Genomic DNA, 15,831 nt, shown 5'->3' with positions numbered 1-15,831 from the left:
CCTGGGAAAGGACCAGCCACTCAGGCTGCATGCCAAGTGGTGAATGTGTAAGGCAGGAGAGCAGAACAGAGTGCAGACAGCAGGTCTCCTCCAGGACAGCACCCAAGCTGCAACCACTTAGCCACAACTTGGCTTACACAGTGGTGCTCTATCTCCCCGACCCCAAGCTCAGCTGCACAGTGCATCACACCCTCCCCCTTCCACCCCTGGTGCCTCACCAGAACCTCACAGTATCTTGAAACCAATGCTGGTAAGACAAAAAGATATTTCAAGCCCAGAGAAGCCACACCTGACACACTAAGCTCTGCGCTTTGTGCGCCAGCAGAAAGGAGGGTGTGTTTTACTACTCCACATATTTTTTGCCAAAATGACCTTAAGCCAGGTTCTGCTCAGTTAACGAGACAACTAAGTAGTCCCAGAGATTCAGTATTTCCTGGAGGCCTGCACATCTCCAAGGAGGACATCCCAGGGGAAGGAAGTATTCACGCACAGGCTTTAAGGAGACATAAGCTCAACAGGCTCTTCTGTGGTCTGGAGAGAAAGATGCCTCAGAAAGCAGCTGAGGCAGAAATTAACTTCCCAACTTAAATTGCCTTTCAGGAGACTTCTTCTCTCTGACTCTCTCCAGTGTTTCCACAGAGCCCCTAGGAAGATCTGCTTCAATAGCTAAACACAGGTTTTTTGTGAATGCCCCCACAATTCAGTAGTGGCTTTGTCACAGGACTGATCTCACACACACCAATCACCTGGCTTCTCTCTGCAACACGGTTCCATCCTGAAAGAGGTTTTCGTCTCACAAGTGAGCCCTTCATTAGTCTAAAAAATAAAACAAGTGCTACCTCCAAGTCTTCCAGTTGCCAATTGTCCAACTGCACTGAATGCGATGTCTGAAGACAGCCAGTGACAGAAGGGCTTTAACTGAACGCAGATATGCGGCGGTTTTGTGCAGTTACTGGGAATGGAAAAACTACTCTGAATTTAACTTGTGAAAAAACAAATTTGAAAAATGGTCATTATCACTCCCTCCTCAGGAACATGAAAGCATTTGTTGCAGGTCCCCAGACGTCTAAGAAACTGGAGCATTTAGCTTGTTCTTAGGTGCGTGTCTTCCCAACAGTTCATTTGTAAAATGGTATATCCCCCATTTCAAAGTAGCTTTGCCATCTGAAGTGGGGCAACGTAGTTTTGAATGACAGAACTGGTCTATTAGAAAGGTCTAACTTTTTTTTTTATTGTCATTAATCATTCCTTTCACAGGTTAGAAAACAAAAATGACATCTCAATAACATTTTATCATAGTTTATACAGAACCCGTTGATGCATGGTGTCATTTTCTCATCCAAATCCATAGCCACCTTCCAAATCGCAGAGTTTAGGAACTACAGTGCACGCTGGACTAAATTCTTTCACGATGTTAAGGCACAACTACATGATCACAAGTAGTAAACACAAACACTGAAAATGGAACTTAAGAGAATCAAACTTCAATGAAAAAGAAACAAAACACACTCATGCACACACACACACAAAAAAAAAATCTATCTACACCTACCAAGATGGTATGATCCAGTTTAAAAGTGCAGTACTCTGTAGGTAAAACTGCAACATAAGGATAGTATTATACGTTGCCTCTAAATACTGCGTAAGAACTTAAAATTTTTTCCATTTATAATTTATACAATTTTACAGAAATTGTTGTATGAGCAATATTCACGTCTGCAATAACAAACTGATCATCAAAATTCAGAAAAGAGGCAAACAAGACAATGTAATTTGTGGCACGCATCCTTTACAGAATACCATTCATCAAGTTTACATCTTGAGTACTGAAGAAAAAAAAGAAGACTAAATTAATGGTACATTTCGTGAATGAGGCAACCTATGGCCAAACGACAAAGCTGCATACAAAATTGTTTTTACCCAGCAGACCGTGGTTATGAAAGCCTGTGGTTATGATTTATTTCCTGTCCAGCAGCTAGAGTTTGCAAGACTGAAACTATAGAAGTTTAAAAGAATACAACAGAGTTTACAATATCTTGAAACTACTGGATACTTTGAAACACATTAAAAAAAAAAAGACTTAACCTTTTTCCTTTTTGGTGAAACTTTTGCAATTTTGGCATTCACTATAACTTCTACATAATATGACAGTGAGCAAACCTTAAACTTACCTAATGTTTGACTTTCACGCTGAGAGGTAGTTTAAACGAAATCTTATGTAATGGCATCAAATGGTGGGGTTTTATGATTTTTTTTTTTTGCGTGTGAATTTTTTTTTTTCTTACAAAAGTGACAAATCCTATACAAGCAGCATTTTGGACACATTACTATAAAAAGTTCTGGTATTTGCTAACCCAGCGAGACATTCTTTTAAATGTCCCCTTTACGCCAGGAATCAAGCCTTAGCGTGATACAACGGAGTACTTTGCAATAAAGCCAACAGCAGGAGCCTGGACCTGCCAGCACTGGCCTGTTGACATACAACGATGATCATTCTTTCCCTTTTTTGCCCTCTTTAACCAAAAAAGGCAGGAAATACAGATGAATTTGTTTTTCATTTAGGTCATAGGGTGAGGAAAAATTGGAAAACACGCCTGCCAGGCTTCTGCTTTCATAGTAAGGTTGATCCAAAAGGGTTAGTAGGGCTTCAGTAATCTTCAAACGAGCAGATACTCCTGTATCTACTGCAGAGTGAGTGCATAGTATGTGGTGAGCTACAGACAAAAGGCAGAGTTTATTACGTTAACTAGTACCTATCCTCTTCATTATTGTGATCTTAAGTGGCATCTGATGTTCCCTCTAAAGATGCAAACCTCTTTATTCAGTGCCCCTTAAAAAAAAAAAAATCCCCAAAACTGAGTTCTGTGAAGGGACTTTACTATCAAATTATTGCTGTTTTTGAAAAGTACACCACTTAGTGATTTTGGAGAGGCTGTGGTTGGACAATAACTTTAAACTTATCCTAGAAGGGGTGTTGAGGTCAAGACTTCAAAAATTAAGAACTGTACAACTGGCAAGACCCTTGAAAATACATAAAATTCATGTTTTCTCATTTTATAATCTTAAAATGAAGCTCTACAAAGACAACGTCTGTGTGACTACGTGGGGTTTGTTGTTACATGTGCTCTCAGACAATGATCGCATTTTTGGTACAAAGGAATGATGAGTAAAATTCTCCTTACTTAGCAAGGGGCCAAATGTAATACAGTGAAAGTCCAGCTGAAGATGAACCTTCTGTTCATTGATTACAGCTAACACATGCAAAGCCAACAACGACATTTCATTTACTGTAGATTATATTCAGTTAAGACAGCAAAAAGTGCATAGTGCAAATGACAGTGTTGTTTCCTAGTCCTCCAAGAATAGGAGAGTGGTAGGGGTGGTACTTGGAGGAGTACTTTATCAGTTTCCACATACTCAAACCATAGTATCATTCTTCTTGGCATAGTTTATATTCTGTTTGAACTTCAGCTCCAGTTGTTTTCTGTCTGCCACTGAGTATTGGTCATACATTCTTCAAGTTTTGCAAAAAGCATTTGTTCCTACTTTGTGTTTGACATTTAACAATCCCGAAAAGTACTTGAGTTTTGCAGATTCCTTCTTTAGGAATGTCACCTCTAGCATGACAGACTCAATTGTTCTTGCTAATGTAATACAAACACAGCAAGGTTATTTCATGCTTCTGCTCCCAAATCCCTTCTTGCTTCACTAAGAAAAGCTTTTCCAGTGAGGATTCACAAATAATCCTAACCATCCCAAACCCAACAAAAACAGTCATTGTTCTTGTGTACCTAGCGCTCCACACTCCATGGCAACTTGGTTACTTGACACCTTCCAAAAACAGAAAAAAACACGCACTGTGCCCCAGAGCCTCAGACTCTTGTGCCAGAGAGTGAAGCCAGCTGAAAAATGAGATCCCTCTAAACCTCTTGCCTCTCTTAGAAGCTGCAGCAGAAAATGCCTTTCGTCTCTTCATCTGCAGACAGCAACTCTTCCTACTGTGAGTCATTAATTTTATCCTCTTTGTTCAACCTTTGCAGAAAGGGGAAGATTACTGGAGGGAAGGAATACATAGGGAGAAGAAATAACCATGAAGCACAGCCAGCTAAGATCAAAAGCCTGCCACTGACCTCTGCAACGCTACCTGCCTCCAGAGGCATTGCAGGATGGAAGTATGAAATATGGTACTGCTGACATGAGGCCAGAGTAGAACAGTTGGATTTGACATTTTGGAGGCAACAGCCCAAGGCATTGTAGCTGTTTTATTGGGAAGAGAGGTGATGTCTTCAGGAAGTCAAAGAACCTCTCCCCACCCTTAGCAAGACTATCCTTTACACTTTTCCGATTGCCTCCGTAGCTTGTCGCAGCCCACGTAGCAGCTGGTCTCTCATATTCTGCTCCCCCAGCAATTCTGAATGTGGATGGAGTGTCCTGCAGAGGCGACAGTTTCAGGTACAAACCCCACACTTGACCGTCACATACCTGATGCCACAGTAATGGCTAGTAATCAAAGGTAGCATGAGGATCCCTCACACCTACTGGTTCGAGCACTAGTTTTACCATTATTTCCACCTCTTGCTCTATACTGGCCTCTCCTCAGTCAATCAGATCAATCTGGTTCTTGCTAGAAGCTGCAAAAACACATCGCTGTGTGTCCTCTGCTTCAAAGGCTCTAGTCTCTTCTGCCATTTTATTAGTTTTCCCCTCTGTTCCTGTGTCTGCAGTCTGAAAAATCAGTGCATTAAACTACTTTGCCTGGAATCCTTTTTTAACTCAGCATGGTAAAAGTTACCAGGCTTTTTACTAGGTTTTCCTATTATTTATATTTTAAAGCAGTGCAACAAAAAAACACATTCCTACTGACAACATGCCCATCAAAATGGTCAGCCTCTCCAAGCAGATTTATAAATACAAAGTTTTTCACCTTCCAGTTTCCCTAATTATCTATCTATCTCATAGGTCATTTTACTGAGCTTGAGCACAACTTCCAAACTGGCAGTGAGGCCAAGAGCATTACAGGGTCTATTATACCATCAACTTGTCAACAAATACAGACCAGTACTAAGAATCATAAGCACAAAAGCAGCGTAAGATTTAGCAATAGAGTAATAAATTTACTCCAGTGAAAAGCTGTAGAAATCCTGACCTATTGCTGTAGACTCAAAGCTCAAGCATGAAAGCTTCTACCCCACCACTGTTACTCCAGATTTTAACAATCCCTCTTTCTACAAATGTGCATTTGAAAAGCATTCCCATCCCCTCAAAAAGTGGGTCATATAAACTGGTCAGCAAAAAGCAACCTTCAGAAATCAAGCTGGTTTTGCCGCTGAAGCTAAGGGACTCCAGACGAAGGCCTGATCTGCAGTCAGCCAACTGCACTGCTTCGGCAGCCAGCTGAGTGAGGTGACTCTCCTTGTTTTTACACAAAGGCATCCCAAAAGGCTGAATTAAGAACAACCCTACTAGAGCTTCTACTACTTTCTCTTTACTGCAGAGCTCCCTCCTCAGCTTTCACATATTCCCATTCACAAGCAAAATGCCTGAACACAAGTGAGTCTTTTAACCGTTTTCCTAGCTCCCCCTGAAAGCTTTCCATCTTCCTCTGCCTCATGTGTCTTGTCTCTGTGCAGTCATTGGAAGCTTCTCTCTTCCCTCTCAAAATCCCTTCTGCTCCACGTGGTTGTCTTCACCCCGAGAGCAGCATGAGGCTCCGTGTTCTACACAACAGGGCAAAGTGCATCTAGGCTGGAGCACGACTGTCACATCTTTCCCTTTCCCATATTTCTGAAATCACGTGTCAGACAAAGAAAGGCTTGAAAGCAAACTCTTCGGATTCTCTCAATAAATAAGTAGAAAAAAAATTCCCAGAGGCAGAGATTCTGTTCATATTTTCTATTCAAAAGACTCTTATGCCAAACAGTTACACTGATGAGGACAATCAGCAAGTCCAGACACTCTGTTCATACCGAATCGTGGCAGCAGTTGTTTCTTTTGAGCAAGCAACTCTCAAATTTGAACCAGAAAAGCAGGTCAGTATTTCACATAAACTATGTTTGTATCCCAAACCCCTTTACAGTGAGGAGAACAGTTACATAATTCAACTGGCTTTTGGGAAATAAGAATTTAATTTTAAGAAAACTCCTTGAGGAGGACTCCTTGAGGCTGCAAATGTAGAACTAGACAGGTAAGCTAAGAAGGGATATGAACGATACAAATCACTACTTCTGGAGAAGAGAGAATAAGATTTTTCACTTCAGAGTTCATCAGGACTAGACATTTTTCATAAAAGAGACTCTTTTTCATTCACATGCAGAGTTGTCAATAGCTAAAAGCAAACGAACCTGCTTAATGATGGCTAAGCTTCCATAATTGTGACAGAATTTGATTCCTTACCTGGGCAAGAAGTAGAGGAATTCAGGACACAGTCCTTTTCTCTGAAAAACTGGGACAATTTTGTAAGACACAGAAGGGCTTGAGGTGTGGTGAATTTATTAGGGTATTTAAGAAAAAGGGTCCCTAAGCATTGGAAGGTATAACCCCTGCTCAGAAGAAATAACCTTAATGGTTTTGAAATACCAGATACAAAGGGAAGAAAAGTTAGAGACAGGCAGAAAAGAATGAAGAGGTGTAAATAAAATCGCAACAAAAAAAGAAGTTTGGAGCCTACATGGACTCTACAAGAAACCTCTGTTGCAAGTAAGAAAAGAAGATATGAATAAATATCTAAAGACATATGTATTGGCCTCTTATTTAGAGCTGCTTGACTTATAACTAAGCCAGTAGCAGGAGATTCACACCACTGTCCTGAGCAGACGAAGTCATAAAACTAACATAACATTTAAGAGTCCTCAGTAACAGGGGTCAGATGGAACAACGAAAAACTCAGGTTTGTTAAGTGTAGCTGGAGTTCAGCTTCTTCCACCAAAAGCTGAGGTAAGGGACAGAAGAAAAGGTCAGATAAACTGCAGCAGTCTCAAAAAAGACTCTTCTTAGTAGGATACCAAGCATGGAAGGTCTGGATGTCCCTTAGAACCACAAGGACCTCTCAGAGCTTCCAGGGCATGGGCAGGGGAGGGATGTGCTACTACCAGTATTGTTTGTTTGGTTTTTAAAACCCACATATAAGGTTTCTCAAATATTAAAATCCATCCGCTGAATATGTAGAAGTGCAATCAATCAATACGGGATGGAGTATTGTAATGTATGATGTAATATTCCTACAATGTCAGCTAAACTTTGTCTCATTTGTTCACACATACTCTCTCTCTCTGACACACATACACACACACAAACTCTGCAATGCAGTATGTGTAAAGATGCTCCAGCATCCAAGCGCTGTAGTTGGATAAGGACTTGGGTGCTGATACTACAACAAAGTGGGCAAATAAAACTGAGTTGAAGTCCAGCCGTTACCCTCACTGGGGAGTTCGAACTTTAGAGAGAAAAGTTCAAGAACCAGAGAGATAGAAAGAAAACAAAATCACAAGGGGTTATAAAGAACATCAGATATGCAATCAAATGCAACAATTAGTTATGCTTTTACAGCAACATTTGATACATAAAATCCTCACAAGTTTTTGCATCTTCCTTTTTCTTTGAAGGAAACAAGAATAAACTGCAATATCACATAAACGCTGTTTCTCTTGAACAAAAAAATAAAAGATAAAAAAATACATTGTTACTCCTCTGTTTAAACTTTATTTACAAATAACTGGTATTTCTAATCTAGACATAGAAGCTCTTTCCAGGATAAATGGCAATAAGCTATGGATGATCTGAGCCCATGTCTCACAAAAAATACAATAGTTTTACTTGGTATCAATAAACATTTTAAAATATACTAAATTTTGCCAAGTGTTACAATCATTGTCCAAACTGAATAGTAGTCTGAGTGCTGAACGAAGTGCATCAACAGAAATTATAGACTTTAGTGTAACATTTCTTTGTCACTCACGATAGCCAGTTATCCTTGCAAGTCATTAAAGCAAGTATCGCAGACCCGGACAGGCTTCTTAGAAGAAGGAGTTAAGGCATTCTTTGCTGAGCACTCGGCACAAAAGATATTTCCACACTGTCTACAGTGGTGCTGTGTAAGAGAAGAAATATACATGCTGAACATCAATGATAGGGAATCGATCACTTGGTAGAAATCACTATCATGTCCAGTCAACTCCCATGTTTCAGAAGTTAGTCTGAATTATTAAACAGTAGTTACACTGAACACAGAAGGGCACAGGAGTAAATCCTTTCTAAAAGGTATAGAAGTAAAATATTCTGAAGTGCTTCACTAAGTCAGGACACTATACCAGGTTCGGAAGTGAACTGATTGAAGTTCACCTTCCTCTTGAATTTCTCCTCTTGAACTTGTTTTGGTCACATAAAAACATGTTCTTCCTACATGTAAGTACCTGCTTTCACATGGGAAGTACCCTTGAATCAAAGGATCCAGCAGCCTTTGTTCAAAGACTACCCAAAGTACATCACTACAAATAATGCAGGTCAGGGAGAGACACCTAAAACGAAGTCAGGAAGCACTGCAAAATGAACCTCATGAATTTCCCTCATCTACTTCAATGCCAAGTCGCTTGTTGGAGGGATGGTAATCTCTGGATGAAGGGCAGATCCTGACAATTGAGGGATGCTAACATCTTCGCTGACCAAAGCTGTTTTTACAAAGGCGGCTTGACTACAGACCTAAATCACATCCAGTTGCTTCTTCTATTCCATTTCTAGTCGGTGTTTAGAAAGTAATAGTCACAAAGCACCAGATCATGTTGGTGCCTTGTATTTTCACATATATCTAACTTCAACAAATTTACATTCCTTTTTTACCTGTAAATCCAGTTCAGACTGCTTATAAATAACAGTGTAATTTTGCTTGCTCGTTTAGGGAACTGAACTATTTTAATACTGTTTATAAACTGATGCTGTTAAAACGGCAAAAGAATCATGAATAAAGTAAGGTCCACAAGCTTTATTTTTAATATTTAAGGCTCTGCATGCAATAACTGTATTCTGAGATGTCCTGAGTATCACAGCACTATTAAGGCCTTTTCTGAAGTTTGTATCCCATCTAAGAGTTTGAAAACAATAGGGAAAAAAAAATCCCCACAGACACACAGTAGAACACACCTACCCTTCTCACTGTCACCGAAAAGCCTTTTCCACAGGCCATACAATTCTGTACCTCATTGTCTTCTGCCCACTTCCTGTTGAGAGCTTGGGTGTGTTTGATCTGTATAGAAGATATTAAAAAAAAGCTTTTTTTAAAAAAAATGCATGTCTAATTCCTACTAATTTCCTCTATTTTCACTGCACACACTACCTAGTGTGGTATAAAAGCACCAATTCTGCCACGATGCTGAGAGTTTATATTTGTTCAGAGAGAAAATCTTTCAACTTTCAAAACTGAGAAGATTTAAGACAGATTAAGACCACAGACAGGAATATGGCCCTCATACACCACAAGCATAACATCTTAATCACTCTGTAAATGTAACCCACCACCAATCTGACACAAACCTGAAATTCTCATAAGTTCCCACACAGAGAATCAACAGGTTTAATTGCTTCAAATTCAATTATACCTGTAATGACTGGTTTTCTCGGCCAAGTTCCTGCATTGCAGCAGTAGTGTTGTCCAGCTTTTTCTTCATTTCTACAAGTTTGGCTTGAAGCTTTTCAATTTCTCCCTCACTTTTTATACACCTGAGGAAAAATAGTAAATAGTTAGCTCAAAGCTTATGAGGCAATGTACACTGCCTCCTTTGGGCAGATTGTCATGACTGAGAAGTTCCTCTCATAAAATCCAGCCAAAAATATCCTTGCTGTGAAACGTTCTTGGATGCCTCGACTGGAAAAATGTTCTCTTGTAACAATCAATTCAAGATTATCTGGCATTGCTCCCAAGTATCTGTGGCTTATTAATACCTGGAGTTACTCCCAAAACCAGGGACAGTACTGAATGCAGTCCATCAATAGCAAGCGCCAATAAGTACCCCTGTGCAACAGGACACTCTCACAAACCAGCTGCAGCAGACCAGGTCAGACAAAGGAGCAGAAAAGAAACCTTTTTCTTTTAGCAAGGCCACGTCCCATCAGCTGAAATTCGGTTAACTGCTGAAAGCCATATTTCAAAAGGTCTTTATCTGCCAAGCCGTAAACAGCTACTGGATGAGTTCAGCACAGTTTGGCAAGGGATTGCCAAAGAAAGAGGATCTCACTTGAATTGATCCCATCCTTTCCCAATGTCTATTGCTCAAAAACCAAATCAGCAAGCTTGACAGTATCAAAAAAAGTTTTCCACTCTGACTTCACCAAACATGTCAGAAAACATGGATGAAGAAAGTTTCCTGTCTCACAGGTATTTCTTCTATCCTAGTAATCACTGCTTTCGGGTAACTCTCGCTGCCTTACATGCCTCTTGCTGCCTGAAGGAAAGGTGCTCTGCTTACCTAAGACTTAAATATATTGTAGAGGCAATAGCGGAAGTGGAGAAAAGGAGACTGTAGATTTTCAGGAGGAAGAAAGTGACTCTTGTGTGAACCTTAGCCTATCTAATCCAATTACACATTCCATCTCCTAACATTGAGCAGTGGGCACACCTAGAAGTGCCTAAGCAAATTCTGTTATCAGAGGCACTAAGAAGTCTCTTCCAGGCTTCTGGATGACTAGGGTGTCCACTCTGACTGAGTCAAGGCAGTGGAGCCTCAGAGTGACAGAGAAGGATAGTTAACTCGGGTAAGAGAAGTTCTCTCTAACAGGCCTTGCAAGGTTCACACAACAGATGAGATGAGAAGCCACAACCTACACACCTCAAAGCTCAGAGCAGCCCAACGCATTCAGAAGGCTCTTATGGATAGGTGTAAATCTTTGTGCACAAGCACAGAGCTGTGACTTTGGTGATAAGTAAGCCTGATAAGCCTGCCTGATTTTCTATAAAACAGTCACCCTGTCAAAGCCCACAAAGAGCACAGTTTGTTCCCAACCCCCTTGCAGTGCTTTGGCAGGGACAACGGAAGGTTGCACTCTGGAAACTGCACCCACAGCTCAGGCACTAGAGACAAACATGGATTTAAATAAAGCATGAATATAGTATCCTGAATCAACTGAAACAAGTTTTCAGTGTGAGGCTATCCATTTCCCAAACTACGCTTCCACATCATCATGACCACAACTTACCTCTCCAGCAACGCTCTTCTCTCATCCTGATTATTCTGCACTGTTGCCTCCAAGACAGCAATGTCCCCACGTAAATCATCCGTCTGTTTCTCCAGCTCACTCACTCGCCTCTGACTGCTTTGCCACTCTTTCTTCATGGTAGCCAGGTTTTCATTCAGAGCTGTGACCTGCATGGTGAGCTTGGTCTCCTTTTCCTCATGTTTCCGGTTTTCTTCTTCTTTGTCTTTTTTCTCTGTATGCTAAGAAACAACGGAACAATTTCCCTATTCCCTACATTTAATTGAGACAAAGAATCTTACTGTACTAGAATCACTACTTTCAATCAACAAACTCTCTTAGACAAGGCTGTCATCCCACTGAACTTTCCTACAGCATTAAATGCCTCAAAGATTTCTGACCTTGTCATTTAAAAATTAATGTAATGTGAAACTAAAGTCAACTCTTTGCTTCCTCTCTGTCCCTAAAAGAATCCAAAGGCGTGTTCACAAAACAACAGTCATATACTCTCTAACATACTAACCAGTTTAGCTTCAATTTCAGCACATTCTTCCTTCAGCTCCTCTTCTCTCTTTTTCAGCTGATCTTTGACAGCTTGATGGTTCTTTTTCTCCTGTTCCAGAGCTGAATTCATATTATCTATTTTGCCCTGCAGCTCTAATTTCTGTTGAATCAATAGCTGTTTTGCATCCTTGAGATTTGCCACCTCCTGTTAGGATACAGAGCTCAAAGTTAAAGTAGCAACACTGGAAGTGTAAATTATTTAAATTCAAAACTACCGTAATTCTTTCCAAGGAGAGGACAGTAATAATTTTTAGTTTATCCCTGGAAGAAAGGATGATTTTATAGCACAATGATTTTCATGATCAAAGATTTCAAACTTAAACCTATATTATGAACAACATTACATTTTAAAAATTAATTTAATCATAGAATCTTTGGGTTGAAAGAGACATTTTAAGGTCATTTAGCCCAACCTCCCTGCAGTGAGCAGGGACATCTTCAACTAGATCAGGTTGCTCAGAGCCCCGTCCAACCTGACCTTGAATCTTTCCAGGGATGGGGCATCTACCACCTCTCTGGGCAACCTGTGCCAGTGTTTCATCATCCTCATTGGGAAAAACTCCCTCCTTAGATTTAGCCGAAATCTACTCTGGTTTAGTTTAAAACCATTACCCCTTGTCCTGTCGCTTCAGGCCCTGCTAAAAAGTCTGTCCCCATCTTTCTTAGAAGCCCCCTTTAAGTACTGTGAGGCTGCAGTAAGGTCTCACCTGGACCCTTCTCTTCTCCAGGATGAACATGTATGTTTCTACTAAAGTAGTGGAAGCTCTGTTGGATTATATTCTACAGTTCTTTGAAAAGATATGTCCATTGTCATTTTCTACAGTCTGTTCTAAAATTTACTTCACATTGCTCTCTGGTTGCAATCATGAGGTTAAAAGTGTTGTAGTGACAATGTAAAAACCAAACACTGATGGAAGAAAGCTAGTTTCTATTAGTCTTAAATGTATAAATGATCACCCTGTTTTAAGCAAGTAGGGTGATACATTTGGTTTTAAATATTAGTTTTACTTGTTCTGTAATAAAACATAAAAAATCCTGAGGTAGAATAATTATTAAAATTTACGGGAACCATTTTCCTTAAAATTACATACAGGTACTAACAGACTAATAGGCGTTGCCAGTTTTCCATGAATCAAAATTCATGTCACAAATTAAAACCAAACCAAAGACAGAGAGAGAACATATCCTGAGGACAGGGGATGCGCTATAGATGTGTATCTACCCTTTCCTCGATAGGAGATGGGAAACAGAGTATAAGCCTTTAGGAAACAATTTCTAGTTTAGTCTGATTGCTTGTAGGGAGATGAAGAGATTAATATTAAGCTGCCATCGGTGTGCGCACATTTTATATACATCTTTATTAATTTTCTTCTTTAGAATAGAGATTTTAGAAATGATGAGAATTATAATAACCTTTCCCCCAAATCCAAGAAAGTACATAGATTGCTTGACAGAAACAAAGGGTAGACTTCTATATAAAAATAAGAGACGATTTTCTAAACACTGGAGAACAAAAGAACATTTGAAACTCGTAAGATATCACATTTCTTTTTATTAGTGTATAGGGACTGTGCCTTCATTTATACTTATGCAGCAACTTAAACCCTGTGTGCTTAACAGATGCAAATATAACTGCTACTAGTATAACATGGAAAACACAAACTACAGCCTTTTAGGAGTGTTTGTTTCTACAGAGACTAAAAAATTAAATACGTAGAATGTAGAATATTTCTAGAGAAATTGTTTTACTGAAGACTAAAAATCATTTAATTAAAGCCTCCAAACTTTTACCCTTCAGAAAACTCACATGACTCTTATGATTTTGGGAGATAGTCTTTTATGAGTCTTGTGACATTGTTTCTTCCCTGAATGTGACTTTTTAAGACATTTTAAAAAACCACAGCACATCAACGGAGTTTCAACTCTACCACGCATCCTTGAGAAGTACCAGATGTGCCTACAATATCTGGGAAACTTCACATTCATGACACTTTTGGACATCCTTTCTGCACTTCAGAATAGTCAAGCAAGGGTACGCACAGTGAATCTACAGTGGAACAGAAGAAAAGCAGCTTACAACCCATCCTGAAGCTAAGACAAGTTATGTGGTCCACTTACTTAGCCAAAAACACTGGGCACCGGTGCTCCAGGATTATCCCTAATCAAGTCAGCATTACTCAGGAACCTCAACGAAATCTGTGCTTTGGTTCCCTTACCTGTAACACTGATATTTATAGCAATCATCTTTGCACAGCCATTCCAGATAACATCTACTGAGTAGGCACATATTTCTTATCAGATAACCAACCACATGAAGACTCAGTTTGTCTCAATATACCTTCTCAAATTCTTGCTTGCAGGCTCTAAGCTCTTCACCCAGCTTGGCACTTTCTTTTTCAAGTCTATTCCTTATTTCCTGGAGCTCTGTTGTTTTACATTTTTCATTAGCCAAGTCTTTTTCTTTCAAAATCTTGAAGAGAAATAAGAAGTGCTAGAAAAGTTACTTCTTCCAAGTTCACAAAATAAAAAAATAAACCAAACAAAAAACATCCAGGATCCAAAACCTACTTTGGAGGCTTTGTAATTAAGAGGAAACAACTGCCACATAACTTTATCCACAGCTGGTAAACAAAATGCTGCAAACAATTAGCAGCATGCTTGCAGTTTTAGATTTAAAACTAATAATGTTTTTCCACCTGTCTAGCCACTTAGAACAAATTAACAGCCTATTTTGAACCAAATTAACTTCAACTATCTGTTAAAAGTCTTTGCACCAGAGGTTCAGCAAAACTGCCATTGCTACGCACTACAACAGTGCCATGCCCTCAAAATACCCCTTATTTAGAGATGTAACAGAAATTAATAAAGGGTGCCTGCGTGGGGTGGATGTGTCTATGTGAAGATTTCAAAAGACAGAGGCACCTACCCTGTCATTCTGAAGGTCCTGTAACATTTTAGTCTTCTCACCCAGCTGCTGCTCCTTCTTTGATACATCCTGCTCCAGAGTAGACTTTGCTTTCTTCAGTTCCTGAATCTGCTGATTATTGCTAGCAATTCGATTTCTGCTGGAAACTAATTCTTCTTGAGCTAGAGCAAGTTTTTCTTCTGTGGACTAATTACAAAGAGAGCTCTGCAAATTATCTGTCAGTGTAAGAGCTTCAGATACGCAACAGTCACTTAAACATTTTCCACACGGAAAAATAGTTATCTAGTGTGCAACATTTAGCTTCAAATGTTGACAAAGCATAGGCATAGAAACTCTAGGTTACGAGGTTACCTTAAGTAAAAAGAAACTATCCGAGTACCATTTCCAGCAGCAATACCTTACTGTACATATTCCACAGAGAAAAGGTGAAAAGGGCAAAGAATGAAAGGTGACTGATGAAAAGAGAATGAATTTGAATTTGCTCACACTAATTTATTTTATTCCCTGGGCAAATCAACTGCTCTATAACTCTAGACAGCTGTTACTGAAGAGGCAGAGAAGCTATACTATAAAGATTTCAAAAGTCATTCAATGCTATTTTTTACCAATGACTTAATGAAGCTAGTGCTAGGACAACTGTAATATTTTTTAAAATACTGAAGTGAAATGTACAACCTAAAAATGCTAATATCAAGACAAAATGTTTCACAGTCTCAGCTGCATCAGGATTTTAAACACAAAATTTAAACTTCCACTCAAAATCTGCTACAGATTATATTTTATTTGCCTCCAACTCTCCCCATTACCTAGAAAAAGAACTTGGATTTATCTCTCTACAACAGGTCGCAAAGCCCCAAGAAACAATCTAAAACTTGTCCCCAAGGCTCATTCTGTTTGCTCACAGCAAATTCAAACCTTGGGTTTCCTCCTGAGCTGGTATTCTGGAGGTTGTTTTTTTAGGCAAGAACTAGCTCCACTTAGAAGCATGTTCTTTCACAAAGAACCAATGTGGAAAAAAAAAATACCAAACTCATCCTCCATTCCTCCAAAATATTGGTATTTTATGGAAGTTTTTGATGCTAAGATACAGAATGTGAAGTGAGGAGATTTATTATTAGTAATAAATTTATTACCTTCAGTGCACCAGTAAGGATTTAAGTTCA

The 15,831-nt window shown here is 39.4% G+C and overlaps 1 protein-coding gene across 1 annotated transcript in view; it reads right to left on the bottom strand.

Annotated features, from left to right (window-relative positions):
* Nucleotides 1–7,678: 7,678 nt before the first annotated feature.
* EEA1 (early endosome antigen 1) overlaps nucleotides 7,679–15,831 on the bottom strand; it is a gene marked incomplete at its 5' end in the record, with an annotated part of 28,708 nt that continues 20,555 nt past the window's right edge. The window contains 7 exons of the mRNA XM_010284891.1: nucleotides 7,679–8,086; nucleotides 9,137–9,235; nucleotides 9,588–9,708; nucleotides 11,182–11,420; nucleotides 11,702–11,887; nucleotides 14,081–14,212; nucleotides 14,669–14,854. Of these exons, the coding sequence (XP_010283193.1) occupies nucleotides 7,964–8,086; nucleotides 9,137–9,235; nucleotides 9,588–9,708; nucleotides 11,182–11,420; nucleotides 11,702–11,887; nucleotides 14,081–14,212; nucleotides 14,669–14,854 (1,086 nt within the window). The remainder of the gene's footprint in view (nucleotides 8,087–9,136; nucleotides 9,236–9,587; nucleotides 9,709–11,181; nucleotides 11,421–11,701; nucleotides 11,888–14,080; nucleotides 14,213–14,668; nucleotides 14,855–15,831) is intronic.

The sequence above is a fragment of the Phaethon lepturus genome, unplaced genomic scaffold, assembly GCF_000687285.1.
Source record: "Phaethon lepturus isolate BGI_N335 unplaced genomic scaffold, ASM68728v1 scaffold964, whole genome shotgun sequence".
In the NCBI taxonomy this organism is placed as follows: Eukaryota; Metazoa; Chordata; class Aves; order Phaethontiformes; family Phaethontidae; genus Phaethon; species Phaethon lepturus.
The sequence above is the reverse complement of the archived record's forward strand: the minus strand, read 5'-3'. Positions and strand labels throughout refer to the sequence as shown.